Genomic DNA, 18,661 nt, shown 5'->3' on the forward strand with positions numbered 1-18,661 from the left:
CAACAGAGCTGAAATCACAGATATATTTTTACTGGATGAATGAAATCTAGAGTGCTGCATATTTTTTTTACATTGTATTTTAAAGTTTCTATTGTTAAAGATAGTAAGAGTCAGGAAATATAGAAAGAAAATGTAGAAGACTGAGATGCAATGAGTAGGCCAACTAGCTGCAATCTGACCTGGAGATTTGGTGCTTAGGCCGTTAGTGCCCATGTGGTATGCAGCCTGCCCACTTATGCCTCAGGTCACATCATGGAAGGAATTTCAGTGAAATTTTCTGATTAACCTAATTAAAGTTTAGCCAAAAAACAAAGGAAATCTAATATTATTATATCATGGGAAGATTTGATGTAAACTGTAGATAAACTGACATTCTTTCCCTTTTATCTTTGACAGAATACATATCATAGTTGGTTAACTAACAGATGATAATGATTACATACAGTAGTAATCTGTGATAATAATAATGATGATCTTTTTTTTTTTTAAATTAAACTGTCCTCCAGTCACCTACAAAGTATATTTGCCATCTATCAACTGTGGTGAAATTCCTCATGAATAAGAATAGGACACTAGTGCTAATATTTCACCATTATTTGTGTGTCGTGTTAGGGTAAAAACCTGAATGGTTAGTCACTATATGAGCTCTGTTATTCTAAAAGAGGTATTTTGTTGGCCTAGTTACTGTCCACATGTTCTTTTCAAAGTAAAGGGTCACTGCACACTGATACAAGGTTGTTCCGCTTGATCACCTTTACCCTACAATGAAACTGCTTGTTAATCTTAATGGGATGGTCTCTTGCAGGATGAGATTGCCCTCATCCCCCCCCAAAAATATGAGGGGTTACTTAATAGTTTGAGTTAAAAAAATAGTAAATCATGATTTGATCTTTGTAGTCACCAAATTTCAACCCACTGGAAGATTTAACAAAAAACAAAACATAAAAAGAGTTGAGGGAGCATCTTTTTCTGAAGAATGGCGTTCATTTACATCAATAGAGCTCCAGAAACTCGACAGTGAATGTGAAGTGGTTGCAGAATGTGGTGGCAGACACAGACACTTTATTTTCATATGCATATAAGCCCTTGACTAGACCAAATACCAGAAAGTCTGGCTCCTCTGAAACAAAATATAAAGAAAAAAGAGGTGATTCAGGACTTTTGCTGAATAGTTTACAGATGACAAATATGAAGATAGTTTCCTTGAATGTGTACGTGTGCTTGTGATTGTGCCAGTTCACAATGAGGCTGTGAAGAAAGCCAGTCTATGTGTGCGTGCTGCTTTAGCCACTGGTGCTCTCATACTCTAAAGGAAATGCAGACTGATTGTCGTGTAGAGGACCCAAGTGCAAATATGTGGAGGTAGGCAATGATAAACTTAAAGTGAGCTGTTTATTATAAGCATGTTAGCAGTAATCCAAAAGGCAAACAAAAGTCCAAAAGAGGAACACTATAAACTATAAAGAAACACACACTGGGACTGAGAAACACTAGGGGAACAGGAACGGACACTCTGACAAAGGGAATACAGCAACTACATATACACATAAGGGCGATTAGGGGAAGTGCAGACAGCTGGGAGAACGAGAAATGGTTTAACTGAATCACAAGAGATGAGACAAAGATGCAATCTAAAAGCAAAGCACAAGGAACAACTAACGCAGGAAATAAAGCAGGAAGTGCAAAACCTAAATGGGGAATACAGACACATGAACTTAAATACAAAGGACACAGGGTGATTGAACACTGAAACTCTAAAGCTGCTAGGAACTGAGAGCTAAAGCAAGTACAGTAAGAATGCACGAAGCAAATCTAAACATTAAATAAACCAGGAAGCAGAATAGAATATTTAAATAAAGTTAGGCCTTGGTTGTTGTTAAGGGTTAGGATTAGCGCTAACCCTTAACATCTCCACCGTAAGCTCGTCCTACACACAGAGTGGAGCAGGCAGCGGTTACTGTTGGCGAAAGAGTAAAACAAAGAGCAGCTTTTGTCAAAAATATGAGAATCAGTCATCCAAATAAACTCGTATTTTGCACTGCAATTACTCTTGAGTGCCAGCAATAGACCAACCAAGTTTTAAGTAGATCTAATAAACAGTTGTTGAGATGGGGCAAGAACAGATGGACATGCTTACAAAGATTTTTTTAGTTAATAAAATGTCTACAATATGAATGTAAACTGATGGTGTGTTTCTTTTCTATCCAGGGCGGTCGTTTCCGAGGTTTGACCATGGGATTCCCACCTCTCCAGCAGCGCTCCTCAGCTAGGCGCTCCTTTGGACGCTCCAAACGTCTCAGCTTGGCCCGCTCCCTGGATGATCTTGAGGTAGCATATATACAACACACAATCTATATGCGTGGACCTTTTCCAACACAAGTATACCAACAAGTAATGCACATTACTGCAATATTTAAGGTCAGACTGGCTACTGTGTTACTGTCATGTTTGAGCCTCAGGTGTCGCCTCTGTCTCTAGTAAGAGTAGCTCATGCACTCCATACATGCTCACATGATGCATCAAGCTGATACATCTTCTCATATCACCATGGCAACATAGACAGTAAAGAACAGAGCCATCTTTTGTACTCACTTGTTTTTATTAATTTTTAAAATGTAACACCACAAAGATGCATCGGTATATTTCAAATAAACATAAAGCAGAAACATTAATTTGTTCCCCTCCCTAAGAGAAAATAAGAGCCTGGTTCCATTACATTACATAAAAAAGTTAGAGGGATCTATAGTCAAAATGACATACACACCAGCAATCTCTAGCTTTTTACCACCTAAAAGTTTCCAGAGCTTCACCAAGTTCACAAGGAGTGTAAGTAAGGATACTTGGACCCCATCAAATTCTGATTGTATATGCTTTTTTTAAATTGTTGATACTGAAAGCTCTGATGGCCAGTAAGCAACAGAAGAAGATCTCTTTACATTTCTCCAAGAAAAAGAAATCAAGCTTCTGTTCTGTCATAGGGACAAGTTAATGATTTTCTTTTGTTTGTTTTCTTAAATATAAACTGCGCAAATAGCAGCACTGCTACACTGTTGCAAGAATTAGCCTTTTGCGCTTCTTTTAGCTTCAAGAAATGACCTAGTATCCAGTCATTTGAAAGCCATGAGTTTTGCCCAACAATATCCCTATTTACAGGATTTAATACAGAGAAAATCAGCAATTGCTATTTTTGGACTTAGATGGGAAAGATACAAAGACTGATTATTACTTGTATTAGGTTGTGTTTGTGTAACTTAAGGTGGGATTTTATTATGAAATTCCATTTCTGGAAGCGAATCATAAAACTGTCCTGGTGATAACAGTGTAAAAGAGTGTTGCTGTCATCATGACTTGTCTCTACGTGTGTCTGTGTGAAGGTTGCCAAGACCACGGTAGAGTCCTGCTGCCTCCACCAAAATTCTTAACAGTAGCTTTGCCTCTAAGATAGAGATCAGAGGACAGCTTAATGTTTCCGCCGTTTAGTGGTGACTGGGGTACCGTGGGAGCAGATAAGCAAATCCCACACTGTTGCATCAGTGGTGATAGTTTTTTTTTTAAACAGACATTTTTGGCATTTTTCCCTTTATTGGACAGCACAGTAGATGGCAACAGGAAGCATGGGAGAAAGAGGGAAAACGACTGGGAGTTAAATACCGCAGAGGTCCCGGGCCTGCAGTTAAGGTGGAGGACTTGTATTTTAAACAGTGAGACCATTATTTAGCTAAATTAAAGCTGCTGTGTGTGTGTTTTTTTTTTTTTTTTTTTTTTTTTTTAATGAGAAAAATCTTTTGAATGAATCGAATTCCTCAAAGCGAAAGTCTATTAGTAGACACTTAGACACTTCAAATTAACTTCACACTTTTATTATTCAGGTTCATTTCAAACTATATTTAATTTGCATTCGAAATGGAAAGTCCAAATGTCACCTACAGGCTCTTGAGAGCAGATTACGATGTAAAAACCATACACAATCAAGGATGATATTGGAAGCAGTGTAGAATTTCTGCTACTTGAGTTGGCAACTGTTGTATGAGCTTCACAGGGGTAGATGTCCCATTGCCAGAGCTTCCAATGGCAGGGCTCCTCTCTTCTTCTTTTTCTTCTTCACCCCTTCATCCTCCCACTCTCTCTATTCCACCTTTTTCTTCCGGTCGTTAGGCCTTTTTCACTCGCTGCACATGCAGTAATGTCCACAAACAGAGAGGGCTTTGTGTTGTGTCGAGGGGGAAGGAGAGAGAGAGATTGGAGTGTGTGTGTGTATGTGTGTGTTTGTGTGGTGACGATGGTGGGGGGTAATGGGGTTCTAAGTGTTAGCCTGCACTTCTAACGAGCCCTGATGAGCAACAAGCTGACATTCCCCTCGTTAGTGCGGCCTCAACACAAAAGCACACACACACACAAATGCACACACAAATGCACAGTGTATATACACACATGCAGGAAGAGCTGTGCATGAAAATACACAAACAAATGCCAGCTTTAAATCGGTGACACACAAGCATATTTACACACACACACACAACTATCAGACATCTTGTTAGATGTGCTGCTCAAGCTGCTTTCAGACTGTGTGAGCAGGCGCGTTTGTGGCTCGTTTAGCAGAAATAAAAGACAGAGTTTGAGGCTCGTTTCGTATTCATCTGTCAGGGGGAGAAATATGATTTTACTAGTGTCATTTGTCCATTTGTTTGTCTGCCAGTAAAGAATGTGATTAAGCTTGGCAGAGAGGTGGATGAAAGACGAACAGTTTTGGTGCAGCTCTGGATCACCTCCTTTAACATTGGGAGAACTGCTATTGGTGGAAACCTGCAGTCTGCCTCTTAGTTCCCTTCTTGTCTTGTGACAGATCTGATTCTAGAGCCTAACTATTACGCAGTCACGCAGCACCCACACACAAGTTGCACACTTCAGTGTGCCAGGCTCCTAGTTGGACTTTAGTTAGGCATTTAACTTCTTTGTCTTCTTAGACATATACAGATACGCTCACACACATACAGACGCTAAAGAACGTGTTGAATAGTACACACAGAACATTGTTTCAGAATACTAATGTTTAAAACCACAGAGAGCTATTTTAGAGACCATCACCAACCAAGAAAAAAAGAGCTACCTAACTCTAACTGAATCAACCATTTCAAAGCAAACACATCATTTTCAACTGGTCCTGGAGGTTTGAAATCTGCAGTGTACTCGATTGAACTTAGTTAACAACGGTCACAAGAAATGTTTCAGAATAAATGCACAAACACCAAGCAATTCTCACAATGGGCCGTTTGTGGCTGTTTGCACAATGAGCTGAAAGAAAACTATAGTTGGAAGAAGGTGAGATTTTTCTCCACTGTGCAGTGTTGAGCTTGAAGACAGGTCCAGCAAAATCCCAGTGGCACAAAAACAGGGAGTGTTATTAAATCTAAGAAGTAACTGGTGCTGTAATATTAAATCATTTTGATGCTTCCTAATAAAATAAAATAAAATAAAGAGCTTTATTATCTGTTAGCTCAGGCCAGTTTTTAATGCATATTATAAAGGTATTGTAAAATTTGGGTATTTCAAATGACAAGTATATATCATCAAGTGTACATAGCAAAATATTGAAATGTCTTCTATTTGTTTTGTCAGCATTTTTCTGCATTACTTACAATTGTTTATTTAATTTGTAGACTTGGTCATTTAAGTAGAATGCATGTAAGTCTCCTGAAATCTCAATATAACTCTAACTGAAGTTAGAATGCAGTTTTACAGAGGAAACTACAGTGTTTCTTTTAAAACTTTATTTATATCCTATATGCAATTCTGAACACTGGGTATTTAATAGATGGACATTTCTTGACAGATGGCTATTTCAGTTTAATGTATGTGGTTTTTGTCTTTTTTAGTGTTCTATTACATTTAAGACATTAGCATTATCTATATTTGTTTCAGCAAATGATCACCAATGAAGCAGAAGAGAGTGCTATTGCTATTAAATTTAATATTACGCATAGTTAGAATAAAGCCACATATTAACTTTATCTTTATAAGGATAAGGCATCATCAAGTCTTGCTTTTGGTTTAATCCTTGTGCTTAACTATGACATAGATGAATTAAAATCTTAGCTTACATAGAGCGTGATTTACTTGTCGTAGCAAAGACTCGGTGCTCAAAATGTATTAACATTTATTATTGGTCTAGACTTGAAATGCCTTTTATGACCAAACATGTTAGTTACTTTAATTTATCATCCTTTTAGATGTTGTTTTTGTGTCTATAACATCTGGCTGATGAACACAAAATTATAAAATGCTTCATAAAAAGATCAAAATTAATCAAAGCTAGGAATAAGAAGTGACCTCTATTTGTTTAACAATTTTATACTGGAATGTTAAAAAAATGCAACTACCATTTTTCATTAGACCTTCTCCGGTTTTTTCTTTCCCACTACTTTCAAACTCCACGCCCTGCTTGTAATGCAGGTTATCTGTTGAAACAAGACTCACCCTTGGTGACATGATTAGGGTTAATGTATCACATTTTGGAAAGCTTCCTTTATCCCTACAGAGTATATTATACAGCTGTTTTCAGAGGCTTCAGGGGTTGACAGCAGCATTTACTAATGTTTACTACTAATGTTTATCAAAAGAGCCGTTTTGGGAAAAATCTGTATGGAGCCACAAAAAATGCTTGTTATGAAAAAATAGCGGTCAAAGGACTCAATACTATCCTCTGTAAAATGCACCCAGTGGCATGTAAAGCCACCTTTAGTGGCAATAACTTGAAGTAATTGTATTCTGTATGTTTGTATCAGACTTTCACATCAGTGTGGGAGAATTTTGGCCCACTCTCCTTTATAAGTGCTTCATTTCTTTGAGGTTGCAGGCATTTGTTTATGCACAGCTCTTTTAAAGGCCCATCCGAGCGTTTCAGTGAGGTTGAGGTCTGGACTTTAAATGGGCAACTGCAGCACCTTGGTTCTTAATTTTCATCCATTCTGTTATAGATTTGCTGATGTGTTGAAGATTATTTTGCTGTTTGTTGGCCAAGCTTTAGGTGTTACAGGTGTTAGGTGACTGTGGTATTGTGTTAACACACATTTGAATGCCCTAGACTATCAAAATCTCTGCTTTTATACAGGTGGTCACAGTTTCTGATGATCAGTTAGTTACAAGGTTGCTATTGACACTACACACGTTTAAGTAAGTGTAAAGAATCAGTTACCCATCCCAAATTTGTATCAGTAAAAGGGCCACATGCCTCGTCTCCTGTACTAACACATTAAGCTGGTGTACTTTATGTGTAATGCTGGTCGAGTACAGGTGGAGTTTCCAAACATAAAAGCTCTGAACTGTAAAATGAACTTCATGTAGTTGTCCAAAAATCTAACTTTATCTTTCTATTCAAATTGCACCAGAATGTGTTTTTGACAGAATACTTTATATATAGATTTTAAATGAGAAAACATTGTGCTGTTCTGCAGTAGACTGAATCTGAATGCATTTGACTTTTTTATCAGTGATCAGTGTGAGCGAGTTGCCGCTTTATTCTCAGTCTTCACCCCTGGGCCAAGTGGAGGAAAACCAGCAGAGATGAGTGTGGGGTAATAGGGCAAGTACATTCACTGTGTGTCAAGGCATGTTGAGGAATGCAGCTACTTTTCAACTGTCATAAACAACCTAATCATGGCAATAGACACCAGTCATAGCTGTCAGCTGAATGGAAATATTGCTGCAAAACACTGAGTGTGTTCCTCCCTATTTTGCTTTTTGTTGCCCTCCCCTCCGCCATCGTGAATGTCAGTTTACTCTCCACGCCCCAGACAAGCGTGGGGCATACTAAACAGTTGACAGAAGAGCACAATGTGTTGTAACACATTCATCCCAACGCTGATTTTATGTGTGGGTGTGTTCCTTAATGGCAAGGGGTCTCCCTCCGCAGCCTTGCCTACGCACTTGTCTCAAGTGTGTGTTTGTGCGTGCCTCTCTGCCCACAGCAGTGTGGGTGGAATAGAAATTATACAAGGGTGGGTGCAAAAGCAGAGACAGAGGAGGGGGAGAGCATTGAGGCAGGGCAAAGGAGACTATAGAGAGGGAAGAAGAGGAGGAGGGGGGATAAGAGAGAGAACCATAGGGACCGGGGAATCTAGCGACGGCGACATTCTGTAGCGTTTTGGACATTTCAAAGCCATCGGGCTTTGCCACTTGTTCTGCGCAGACACGCACATTCAACAGCTGATGACGATGCGCACGGAGGGGAGCTCTCACATGCAGTGCTGAGGATTACTTGTCTCTTCCTTCATGGAGCAGCAAACTTCAAGCGCGGATTCTGAAACGGCTGCTGATCCTGTGAGTAAACGAGCTGCGTGCGTTTGTTAGGGAATCTATGCAAGTGTGTGCGAGATGCATCTTATATATTTAATCCCAGTAACGGCTCTCTGGCTTCTGTCATTTGTAGCATCATAGCTTTGTTACACAATCTTGACTGTTTCAGAACAGTATTGCTGGAACAGATGCTTAAAGTTCAGTTGAAAATAAAAATGGATGTTTGTGTGAGTTTGAGTCATAAAATCATATCTTTCTTTGGTAATTGCTATGAAAGGCCTTGCCAAACTTCCTGTTTACTGACACTTCTCTATTTTGCTGTTGGCCTCTAGGCACTATCGGCATCCAAAACATATTTATTTAAGTTAAAATGAATTTAATGCACTCAGAGTTTAGTTGTGAAGGCTCTCTCTGGAATGACACATCATGTGATCATGCACAACCCAATCAGCAGGCTCCTTTTGGCTCTGTTGAAGTAAAAGAAAACCTGTTGATTCTTTTCTCGAGTCCTCTGAATCCATTCATCAAATTGGTTTTTTAAAGCCGTTTTCTAAGAAATATCCACTGTGTTGCAAAAAGACAATGCAATAACCACCTCTTATGCAAAGTATAAAGGTAGTGGGTCAGTTATGTTGTCAGTGATTCTGTATTTATGTACCCTAACACAGCGGTCCCCAACCCCCGGGCCTCGGACCGGTACCGGTCCGTGAGTCGTTTGGTACCGGGCCGCGAGAGTTGAGGCTCAGGTGTGAAATGTATAGTTTTCAGGGTTTCTATCGGTTTTCAGCGTTATTTTGTTATCGTTTTTATCGTTAACTCTGTTTTCCTGGGTCTTTTCATGTGTGTTATGAATAAATCTTCTTTTTTTCGGTACCGGTACTAGTTTTATTTTGTTGTATTTATCCGCGACACCTTAAAGGCCGGTCCGTGAAAATATTGTCGGGCATAAACCGGTCCGTGGCGCAAAAAAGGTTGGGGACCGCTGCCCTAACAGGTCGGTGGTTGTGTATGAGTGTGTGTACACATATTAAGTTTTTTGTCAGGGAGTTTTGACACTGTGGTGGAAGGCAGCACAGAACATAATTTCACTAAACACAGTTGTGAGAAAAGAGCAGCCTGCCAGGCCTCTGACCCGGCACACACAGCACAGACACACACATTCAGGCATAAAAAACTCATTCATATCTTAAAAAAGTGAAAAAGAACACCCAGAGATAAGAACCTGCACACACATTTTTCTGTCTGTGTCTGTGTGTACTCTCAAAGTGACTGTTTGTGTGTGTTGTTCCTCGTGATATCCCCTGAGAGCAGAGTGTGTTAGGGAAGGAAAATCAGATGACGAGACAATGAGACAAGATCAACACTGCTCCTGTACATGAAACACCGCAGGAGGCCAGCAGTCACGTTAGACGCAGCTCCACTTTCAAATAAACACAAGTGTTTCTTTTTTATCTTCAACAAGTGCCAGATACAGTTTACCACATCAGCACAGTCAAACTGTGTCATGTGATAAGTCAGTCGATAGATTGTGTTTTGTTAACTTAAATTGTCAAAAAATGCAGATAAAATGATAGGAAAACCGTGTTTGAACCTGTACTTTTTTATCTCTGTTAAACAAGTGTTTCAGTCAGTGGAATCACAGTTTACTACTACCTATATTTGCAGTTTTAATGACAGCAACACGAGTCGTTGTAATTCAAATACCAAACTGAAAAAATCTTAAAAAAAGATCTGAAAGTCACCAGTTTCAAGAGTGAGCTTTCAAAGGAAACATTAGGCAGTTTGCAAAAGGAACAGATGCACAGTTAATGGTGCGTCAAGTACAAGTACTGCACAGCTGTCTCATAAAGCAGATATTTTTTTACGTTTCTACCTTTTAAATAGATTTTAACCTCATTTATTTCCACTGTATCTTATAATCCTGGCAGTCACTATTCATTATTAGCTGATTCGCTTCCATACTTTGATTGATCTGAGATTGACACTCAGTATGAATTCTGTCTTACCTAAGTGGCAACAGCAGGGGGCAATGTTGGGTTATTGTCTGCAATAAAGGGCAACAAATGGATAGATGCCAAACTAAACCCTTCTTAGCAGGAAATAAAATGTGTTCTCTTTAATAAAGATGGTTTGTAACTGAGATGATTGATTCTGATTGCAACTGAATTCCTGTTTGCTGTTCGTTATCACCCCAATGAGCCTTTTCCCCCAAACATTCAGCAACATTGAATTTACATGCCAGTTACTTTCTGGATTTCTGGATGTAAGTTTTGTAGGCTTGAAGTATTTTACAGCAGTATTTCACTATACTGCATCTATAAAGACTGAAAGAGGTCAGTGAGACAGTTAAACCTGGTGATTGAACATAGACTTGGAAGTAATGGATTGGAGCGTGTCTTCAAATGTACTTGTTTACACATTTAAATAATACCTTATTAGTTATATATTTCAACAATGTAAATGTTTCTAAACGAAGACAGTGTAAGAAGCTTTGTTTTACTCTAGAAGTGCAAAAATGTGTGCTTAATAAGAACTTTTCACATGCTTCTGTGTTGGATAAGCATGGGTCTATCTAGGGAGGAGAACACACAAAGGAAAAATGCTGCTTGCTCGACCATAGGAATTAGGATGAAGAGAGGAGTGAGAGATGCGACATTTCTTTGTCTAACGTCTTCCTTGTTCTTTTGTTCTCTCAGCCTCTGCTCTTTTTTTCTTTCTCCTTTTATCACCAGGATGCGGATTTAGCCAACCTAAACTTTGTCATATCCCTCTCTTCCTGTGTGGCGCCCTGCCACCTATCTCTTCCCTTGTGTTAAGAGATTTGTTTGAGCACAGGTTTCTTATCATTACTCGTGGTTCTTCCCTGTTGTCAAAGATGTGTGGATGACCAGATAGGTGTTTCCCAAATGGCACAGCTAGGATTTCATCAGTCTGGCTTTACTAGCGTTTGTGGTGCATTTAATAAAATCAGCTGAACCAGAGAAACTTGAACGTTTTTAAAAATTAGACTTCATCTGGGCAGTCTCCTTTAGCACTAAAAGCTCTGGTAATTAGTGCTTGGCAGCACCTTCAGCCTTTCTCTGTCAATGTGTGTAGAGTGGTCGTGGGGGCGCTGAGTGCTGGAGCCATCTCTGATGTTGCTATGATACAGGGACGTGTAAGGTTAACATTAACAATATGGCACAACATTTTGCGCTCTATGGCCTCAAATGGTGCTTGTGGTGTAGAAAAGAAAGGAGAAAAATGTCCTGTTATGGGCCAGTAGTAATTAAAATTATTATTTTTTCCCATAGAAAGTTGAAGGAAATGTAATGGGCATAGGGCCCAACATAGCTTCTACTGTTTACTGGTCGTCTTACTATTTTTAAGGGTGAAGCCAAGCTTTTTTGGTGCTGTTTTGAGAGGTGTCACATCATTTTAGAGCCTGAGATAAAAGTACAAAAACCCAAAACAAATATTAAATAATGACAAGGCTTTAAAAAAAAAAAAAAAAACTGTTTGAAGGATATTTGGATTCTCCGTAACATTCTCCGTTACATTAAAACCCAGTCCATAGTTGTAAAGAAGAAATGTAGAACTCATAAACCAGATGTTAATGAACTGTCATTAAAAAATAAACAGTTTTAACATGTGAACTGTGGCAGAATTGTGTTCAGACCACAGTTGTTAAAGTTTGGCAGTTTTTATTGCTCGTTTCATTTTGGTTTATGTTACTTTTAGTGGTACTTTTAGTTTCTTTTACTGTAATATGGTGATTATTTGTTTAGGGGTAAAATATGAGAAAAATCATAATACTACATGAAGGTGTTTTTCGACTGTATTGAGGAAATTTACCAAAAGTCCAACTATATTTTCTGTGTGTTCATTTTATTTTAGTTTGTTTTGTAAATGCAAACTATTATTTGCATTCATTTTTGCCTGTCTGTCTATGTTTACTTTAAATAATCAAGATTAAAAGAATCTTGATCTTGTCATTGCCTTTGTGACTCTTAGTCCATAGCTGGTGATATTGGAAATGTTTGGTTTAAGTGTAATTTATAGTAGTGCGTTGATATGTAATGGACGATGTTGTTGTTTGCATTTATACTTTTGCGCTTTTGTGCCTGCATTAATCAGAACTGTTGGACTTGGAGCTAGTAAATCTTGAACAATTACTTTTACTGAAACGCAGAGAGGATAGAAGACTTCCAAACTATGTCCGAGTGTATGCACGTAGTCAGAGCTATGAAGATTTTATTAACCTAATGAGCAAGCTAGACACAATTCAATTGTATGACAGAGGTATTATCCTTGTGCAAGTCAATATACTGTGTTTACATGGCTTATTACTACCAAACAACATAGTTGTTGCAGTCTGCATTGCCATTACTTGTGCTTGGATGTCAGGCTACGGTGTAGGGTACAGACTTAATCCCTAGTCTATGCTGCAGATTTAATGTAGCACTACAAATCAATCATTAGGTAAAGGTGCTTGTCTCATTAACTTTTTCCTTTGCTGTGAATCCACTGCACACTACACAGGTAACATTTGTATTCTCATATTCAGCTCTTTTGTTTAATGAAGAAAAGAAAATGGGTTGCACAATGCATGTGATATAAACACACCGCACAAACACTGCTAGCACAGTGTAACACAGAGCCAGCTACTGTCTGCTGGACTCCAAGCAAATTAAAATGACACAGTCATTCAGTGGATGTGTTGTTTGAGTATAGAAATGAGTCATCAGTCAGTTAGTCAATTAAGACAGTGATACCAAAAAAAGATAATGTTGATGTGTAGGAAAGGTTTAAGAGACGCTCTTTCTTTCTGACAAAACAGGAAATTAGGGGGAGTGAGGTAGGCCTAAGGCCATGTGCACAAGTTCAATTGCAGTCTTTGTTTATGTGTGCGTGTGTGTTTGTGCGCAGAAGTAGGCCACTCTGTCCTGTGAAGTGCTTTGCTTTCACTTGACCTTTTAGCAGACCTGCAGAACTTCCAATCATCTCTTTTTGAAGCAGCTGCTCGAGATGAAAGTCTTCTGTCCTTCTCATGATACTTGAGACCAGACGAGAAGTTGAATTTTCTCATACCTGCGCCTGTTTTTGATTTGAACAGGGAGGAACAGGAGAAGCGTGGAGAGGTAATGGCCTTGCTGCAACATGATTGGCAGACTGACCTTTGTTCCCTCCCCTTCTCAGTAACTGCTGCCTGATGGGGGCGTGTCACTATGGAAACTGAGCCGTGTGAGTGTGTGTCAGTGTGTGCGTGTGTTTGCGAGAGAATGGAACTTCCTAGTCAGTCTGTCAGCTCGGCGTGTGGGAAAAAGAGGGAGAGCTATAGAGTGCTGTGAGAGAGGAAAAGGACGTTAACAGTGAGCTACGTTAACAGTGTCTTAATACGACTTTAACAGGCAGTTGAAGCTAATTCTAAGGTGCGAGTGTGCGATAGACTTGCTGAGTTATGGCTCCATCCAAGTTAGCTGTCTGCAAAGATTTCAAGTCCTAGATAGGTCCTGAAGAAACTCCGTCAGTGCACATGAGTGATTGTGTTTTTGTGGTTCAGTTATGTAGATTAAACAGTCACTGGGTTTCCTCCTCTTTGAGAGGGGAGCAGGATGAGCCTCAGGAAGAGGCTCTCCTTCAAGCGGGTCTGGAACTCCAATACAGTGAGTAATGCATCCACACGTTCACACACAGTGCTTTACAGGTGGCATTCACAGAGGAACTGCTCTTCTAGTCAGTGTTTTTTTTTTTTTAAATAGAGTGGAAGTGAAAGGAGTGGAAGGAGAGTCTTAATTCTGTTATTAACTCATTTGTCGATCAATGCTCATAGAAGCATCTTAACTAAATATTCAAAAATTACCTGATGTTTAAAACCATTTTTGATAATACTAATAAAAAACAATAACCAAGTCTTGGTTTTGATTTGTCTTCTGTATACTTTACAAAGGGATGGAACAAGGTAGAGAGAGAAACCGAGAGTGTAAAATATCATTCACTTCATTAAAGTGTTGTTCTGCTCGCTACAAGTGAGACGGGGAGAGATAAACGGAAAATGGGACCGTTACCATGAGCAAGGTACACGGTGAGGAAAGGGAATCTATTACTTTCAGCTGAGGAAAAACAAAGGGACAGGATATGAATGAAGACAGAATAAGGAAAGACTCCTGGGAAAGGAACAGGGTACAAGTTAAAATGAACAAGTCATTCTGTCTGTTATTTTCAAAAAGAAACGGTTTGGTGGTGGTACGTTTGCATAGAGATAAAGTAAGACAGACTAACAAAAATGTGAGGCGGCTGCTTCTCTTCCTCTCAAAGCCAGATGTCTTTTGAGCCAGAGCAGGAGGCAGACAGAAAGAGAAGTAGAAACAAAGCCAGAGACTGTGAAAAATGTCGGAAAAGATCTGCTTTTTGTAGGCTCTTTTGGTCTTGTGTTTTTTCAAGAAAGTGAGAGATAACAGCTGTAAGACAGTGGAATGGTGAGCTGAGTCAGAAGTCTCACTTCTTGTGAAGTTTGCTTAATTTAGCACATCAACTGGCAGCTGTGAGAACATGTCTGCAGGTGTTAAGCCAGGGGTACTCAATCAGATTCATATGTGTTTACATCATGTTTCCTCCTTTGTCTGTGTGATGGTAGTGTGTTTAAGGCATCAAGCCAAGTAAAACAGAAATTTATCACCGGGGCAGCCTCTGAGTCACACCTCCTGTGTGGCTCTTTTGTGGGGAAACAAACACTATCCGCATTCCTTCCTTTCATTGAGAGTGGATATTGATTTCTTAGTGCGCTGCAGGGATTTATCCTAGAATTCCAGAGGATACATATTTGCAGGGATGTTGATATAGGCAACTCAGAGAAGCTACTCTGTGTTATTTATTGATTTGTATATGTTTTTTGGTTAAATTGTTAAATTTGATACTAACCCAGAGGTTCCATGGAAGACGTTCTTGCTCATGTTCACAGCTTCACACCCTTTCTTTGACTTTCGTTTGAAACATTACAACCTAATCGGCTTGTTCACTCCATCCTTGCCTCTCTGAGTTAAGCTATGCTCAAGCTAGGCTTTCTCACAGCCCCCGTCCTGGCAGGATTACTCTGGTCTTCTAAATGGCAGCCACTATTCACCTCATATTTAAAAGTAAACACAGTGGCATGCACACATTGAGACTGTTAGCCCAACAGCTTCCTCCTCAGATGGATGTGTGTGTTTATGAATGTGTGCAGTCTGAAAATCTGTGTTATGAATTCTAAATCAGCTTTTATGGACAGAATCTCTGTGTGTGTTCGTGTGTGTGTTCGTGTGTATGTTTCATTTGTTCAGTTATGGGTGTGGTCTCCTGTAGTGATGTAAAATCACAAGACATGATCAGCACTCTTTTATATTTTTGTCATCTTTTACTCTAAGAGTAGAATCTCTTTCCTTTCCAAGGGTGGCCGTTTAAGTTCCAGTGTTTGAGCCAGGAACAGGTTCCTGTCGTACAAACAGTCTAGTCTTTGTGTGTGCGACTGCATATGTTATCCCTCACACTTTCTCCCACAGATAGACATTTTTGTTCACCTTGTTAAGTGCTACTGGTCACTCTGTGTGTCATCCATTAAAACAGAATGTCCTTTTCTGCCGTCTGCCTAAACGCTCAAACGTAAACATTTTCGGAAACTTGAGGTTTTTATTACATTCGAAGTTTCAATATTATGACCCTGTGGGTGAGCGTTTGTAAATTGTACACTGTGCTTAGTCATAGCTTGAACCCGACGTCCAGGCTTCATAACAGATGATGTAAGTCATACGTTCCACGCTAGTCACAGCTAATAAAGGATTTGGACCTCCGCAAACAATAACCACCAACAGCAGAGGCGGCAAAAGCACAGATATTCTTTACTTAGACAGATGTTTAGATACTTCTGTTCAAAAAGTTTAAAGTAAAGAGAAGTTCACTTTCTTTACTCTGTAAAGTGAAAAAGTACAGACTTTGAAATGTAATAAAGTAAAAAGTAAGTTTTTAAACGACAGTTCTAATATGATCTATTTTTATGCAATGTAAATTAAAGCTATATTAATGTAATAATAAAATATTAGTACATGGAAATACTTTGCCTTCATTTGCAAATGTAGGTAGTAAAAATAAAAGTTTTCAGAACAATAAATACTCAAGTGCAGATACCTGAGTACATTAACAAAGTATTTGTACTTTTCTTGCTTCTCACCTTTAAGAAACAGCCACAGATGCACACACACAGCATAAGCAGTCCAGGCATGTATCTGCAAGGTGGCAATTTGTGTTCAAGGAGCTAAAAGCAGGATAATGCGGGTAAACACACAAGTTTTGACCTGTAGACTAAAAAATACTTTCCAACCTCCAAGTAATGTAACCTACTGAATGACAGAGTCACAACACCACACCCTGGGCCACACTACTGAAGGTAATTAAGTCTTATGTATGTATGAATCCAATTTTTCTCTTCTAAAGAGGTCCCGATAAGCCATCAAATGGAAAAACGTGAAATGACTGTTAATAAAAACATAGCCTTGAATTTTTGGTTCAGACCAGGGTGTGTTGCCACTAAATGTTGCACAATCATGCGATTCAGCTTTTATCTTTTGTTAAAGTGGGTGTCACAGTGATGTGATCATTGTGTAACGGTCTACAACCCTTCCAGTGTGTCAGTATTCAGTGCACATGGCTTCCTAGAATACCAAAATAAGCTTATGAAGTTTTTCACCAAAAACATTCATTTTTGTGAATTTCCAGATCAAAGTCGTGATGTGGTTCATTACGGTTGTTTGCCAGTATCGACTGTTTAGTATAAATTCATCTGTGAGTCAACAAGAACATCAACAACTGATGATAAAAAGTTACATTAAACAACATTTCTTAGCTTCAGCTTCTCAAAATTTAGGATTTTAATTGAACATGTTTGTGTTTCTAGTGATTTGACAACAATTTGAAGCCATCACCTTGTTATCTAGTTCTCTAAGTTATCTAAGTTAACTGTGTCTAACAGTGTGGGGCACTCTGCCAAGATGGGGGTTTTTTTGGGGGGGGATTCCCCCTGGACTGGACATTTTTTCTTTCCTTTTTTTATTTCGTTTGTGCTCTTAGTACTCCACAGGACAACCAAGACCCAAGGATTAAAAAAAAAAAAAAAGAAACTGGCTGTTTTGTCATCGTTCACCAATATCCCAACCTCTGAGTGCCGCAGTGGTGAGCACTGTCACCTCACCATATCAGTGGGTTTAAATGCATCAATCAGCTAGAGCCTTTCTGTGTGGACCTCAGTTTTTCTGCTTGTTAGTCATCCTAAAATAGACCATACTTGTGAATATGAGCATGAATTGTTGTCTGTCTGTGCTAAACCTTGCTACAGACTGGCAACCTGTCCAGACTTGGCCTGCCTCTCAACCTATGAGAGTTAGGATAGGCAGCCCTAAATTGGTTAAACAGTTTATAACACAGACGCATTTTCAAATAAATGTATTGTTTAAATGTTTTGCAAATAATTTCATCTTCTTTTTAATTCTATTTTCCATTGTTTTTGACTCTCACACGTTGTTGATGAGATTAGCTTTATACTATACGTATACATATATATGATGAAGTTTGTAGTTTCAGTTTGTCCACTTGTAATGAGAACATTAGATAAAAATGTTAACTAAATGCAGATATCATACTAGTCAGGTAGATTTGTATCTAAATGTCTTTTTTTGTCCAAAATAGCACAGAAATGGGCTTTTATGCAATATAATATCATAAGGGATTCTAATCTGAGATGTAATGTGTTATTTATTAATAAGAAAGAACCATTATCTGCAGCTGTGTCTTGCTTAACCAGAATTGACATCCTACACATAGAGTTTCTGCTTTTTTCCTACAACAACAACAACAAACAAGCTCTCCACAACTGTAATCATGATCACCAGTCTTTGAAGTTGTGTCATTTTCTGCTGATCTTATCAGTGCGTTCACCACAATACACATGAAAGGCCCACTAATATCTGTAAGAAACCGATCCTCAGCCTACATTATAGGAGATGTGATAATAACTGAAACCAGTGGAGGCTAAAAGTAGCACACGTGGCACCTATGAACTGGCAGCACATTTGTTCCTTACAGTGGGATATACATTTGAGAGTATCCTACTTAAATTGAAGTATTTTCCATCTACATATCATCTCTACAGATAGAGGCTTGAGAAAGGAACTCGAAGAGGGAATGTCTGAAAAGCCCCAATCGTTCTCTGTGGGCTGTCAGGAATGACCCGGACTTGCCAAAAGAGGAAGGGAAACACCACTGGAATGATTGAGGAAACGAGACGGAGGGCAAGAATATGAGAATGATTTAAGGAGAAGGGAATAAGTGAGAGAAAGGAAGAAAGACTGGGGCTACAGCATTC

General features: G+C 39.0%; 1 protein-coding gene across 7 annotated transcripts in view; it reads left to right on the forward strand.

Moving 5' to 3' along the window:
• rgs12b (regulator of G protein signaling 12b) overlaps positions 1–18,661 on the forward strand; it is a 42,630-nt gene that overhangs the window by 7,157 nt on the left and 16,812 nt on the right. For all 7 annotated transcript variants that reach the window (XM_040004894.1, XM_040004897.1, XM_040004896.1 and 4 more), the window contains exon 5: positions 2,209–2,328. In XM_040004894.1, coding sequence (XP_039860828.1) covers positions 2,209–2,328 — 120 coding nt within the window. The remainder of the gene's footprint in view (positions 1–2,208; positions 2,329–18,661) is intronic.

Source organism: Simochromis diagramma, unplaced genomic scaffold (assembly GCF_900408965.1).
Source record: "Simochromis diagramma unplaced genomic scaffold, fSimDia1.1 OVJJ01000487.1, whole genome shotgun sequence".
In the NCBI taxonomy this organism is placed as follows: domain Eukaryota; kingdom Metazoa; phylum Chordata; class Actinopteri; order Cichliformes; family Cichlidae; genus Simochromis; species Simochromis diagramma.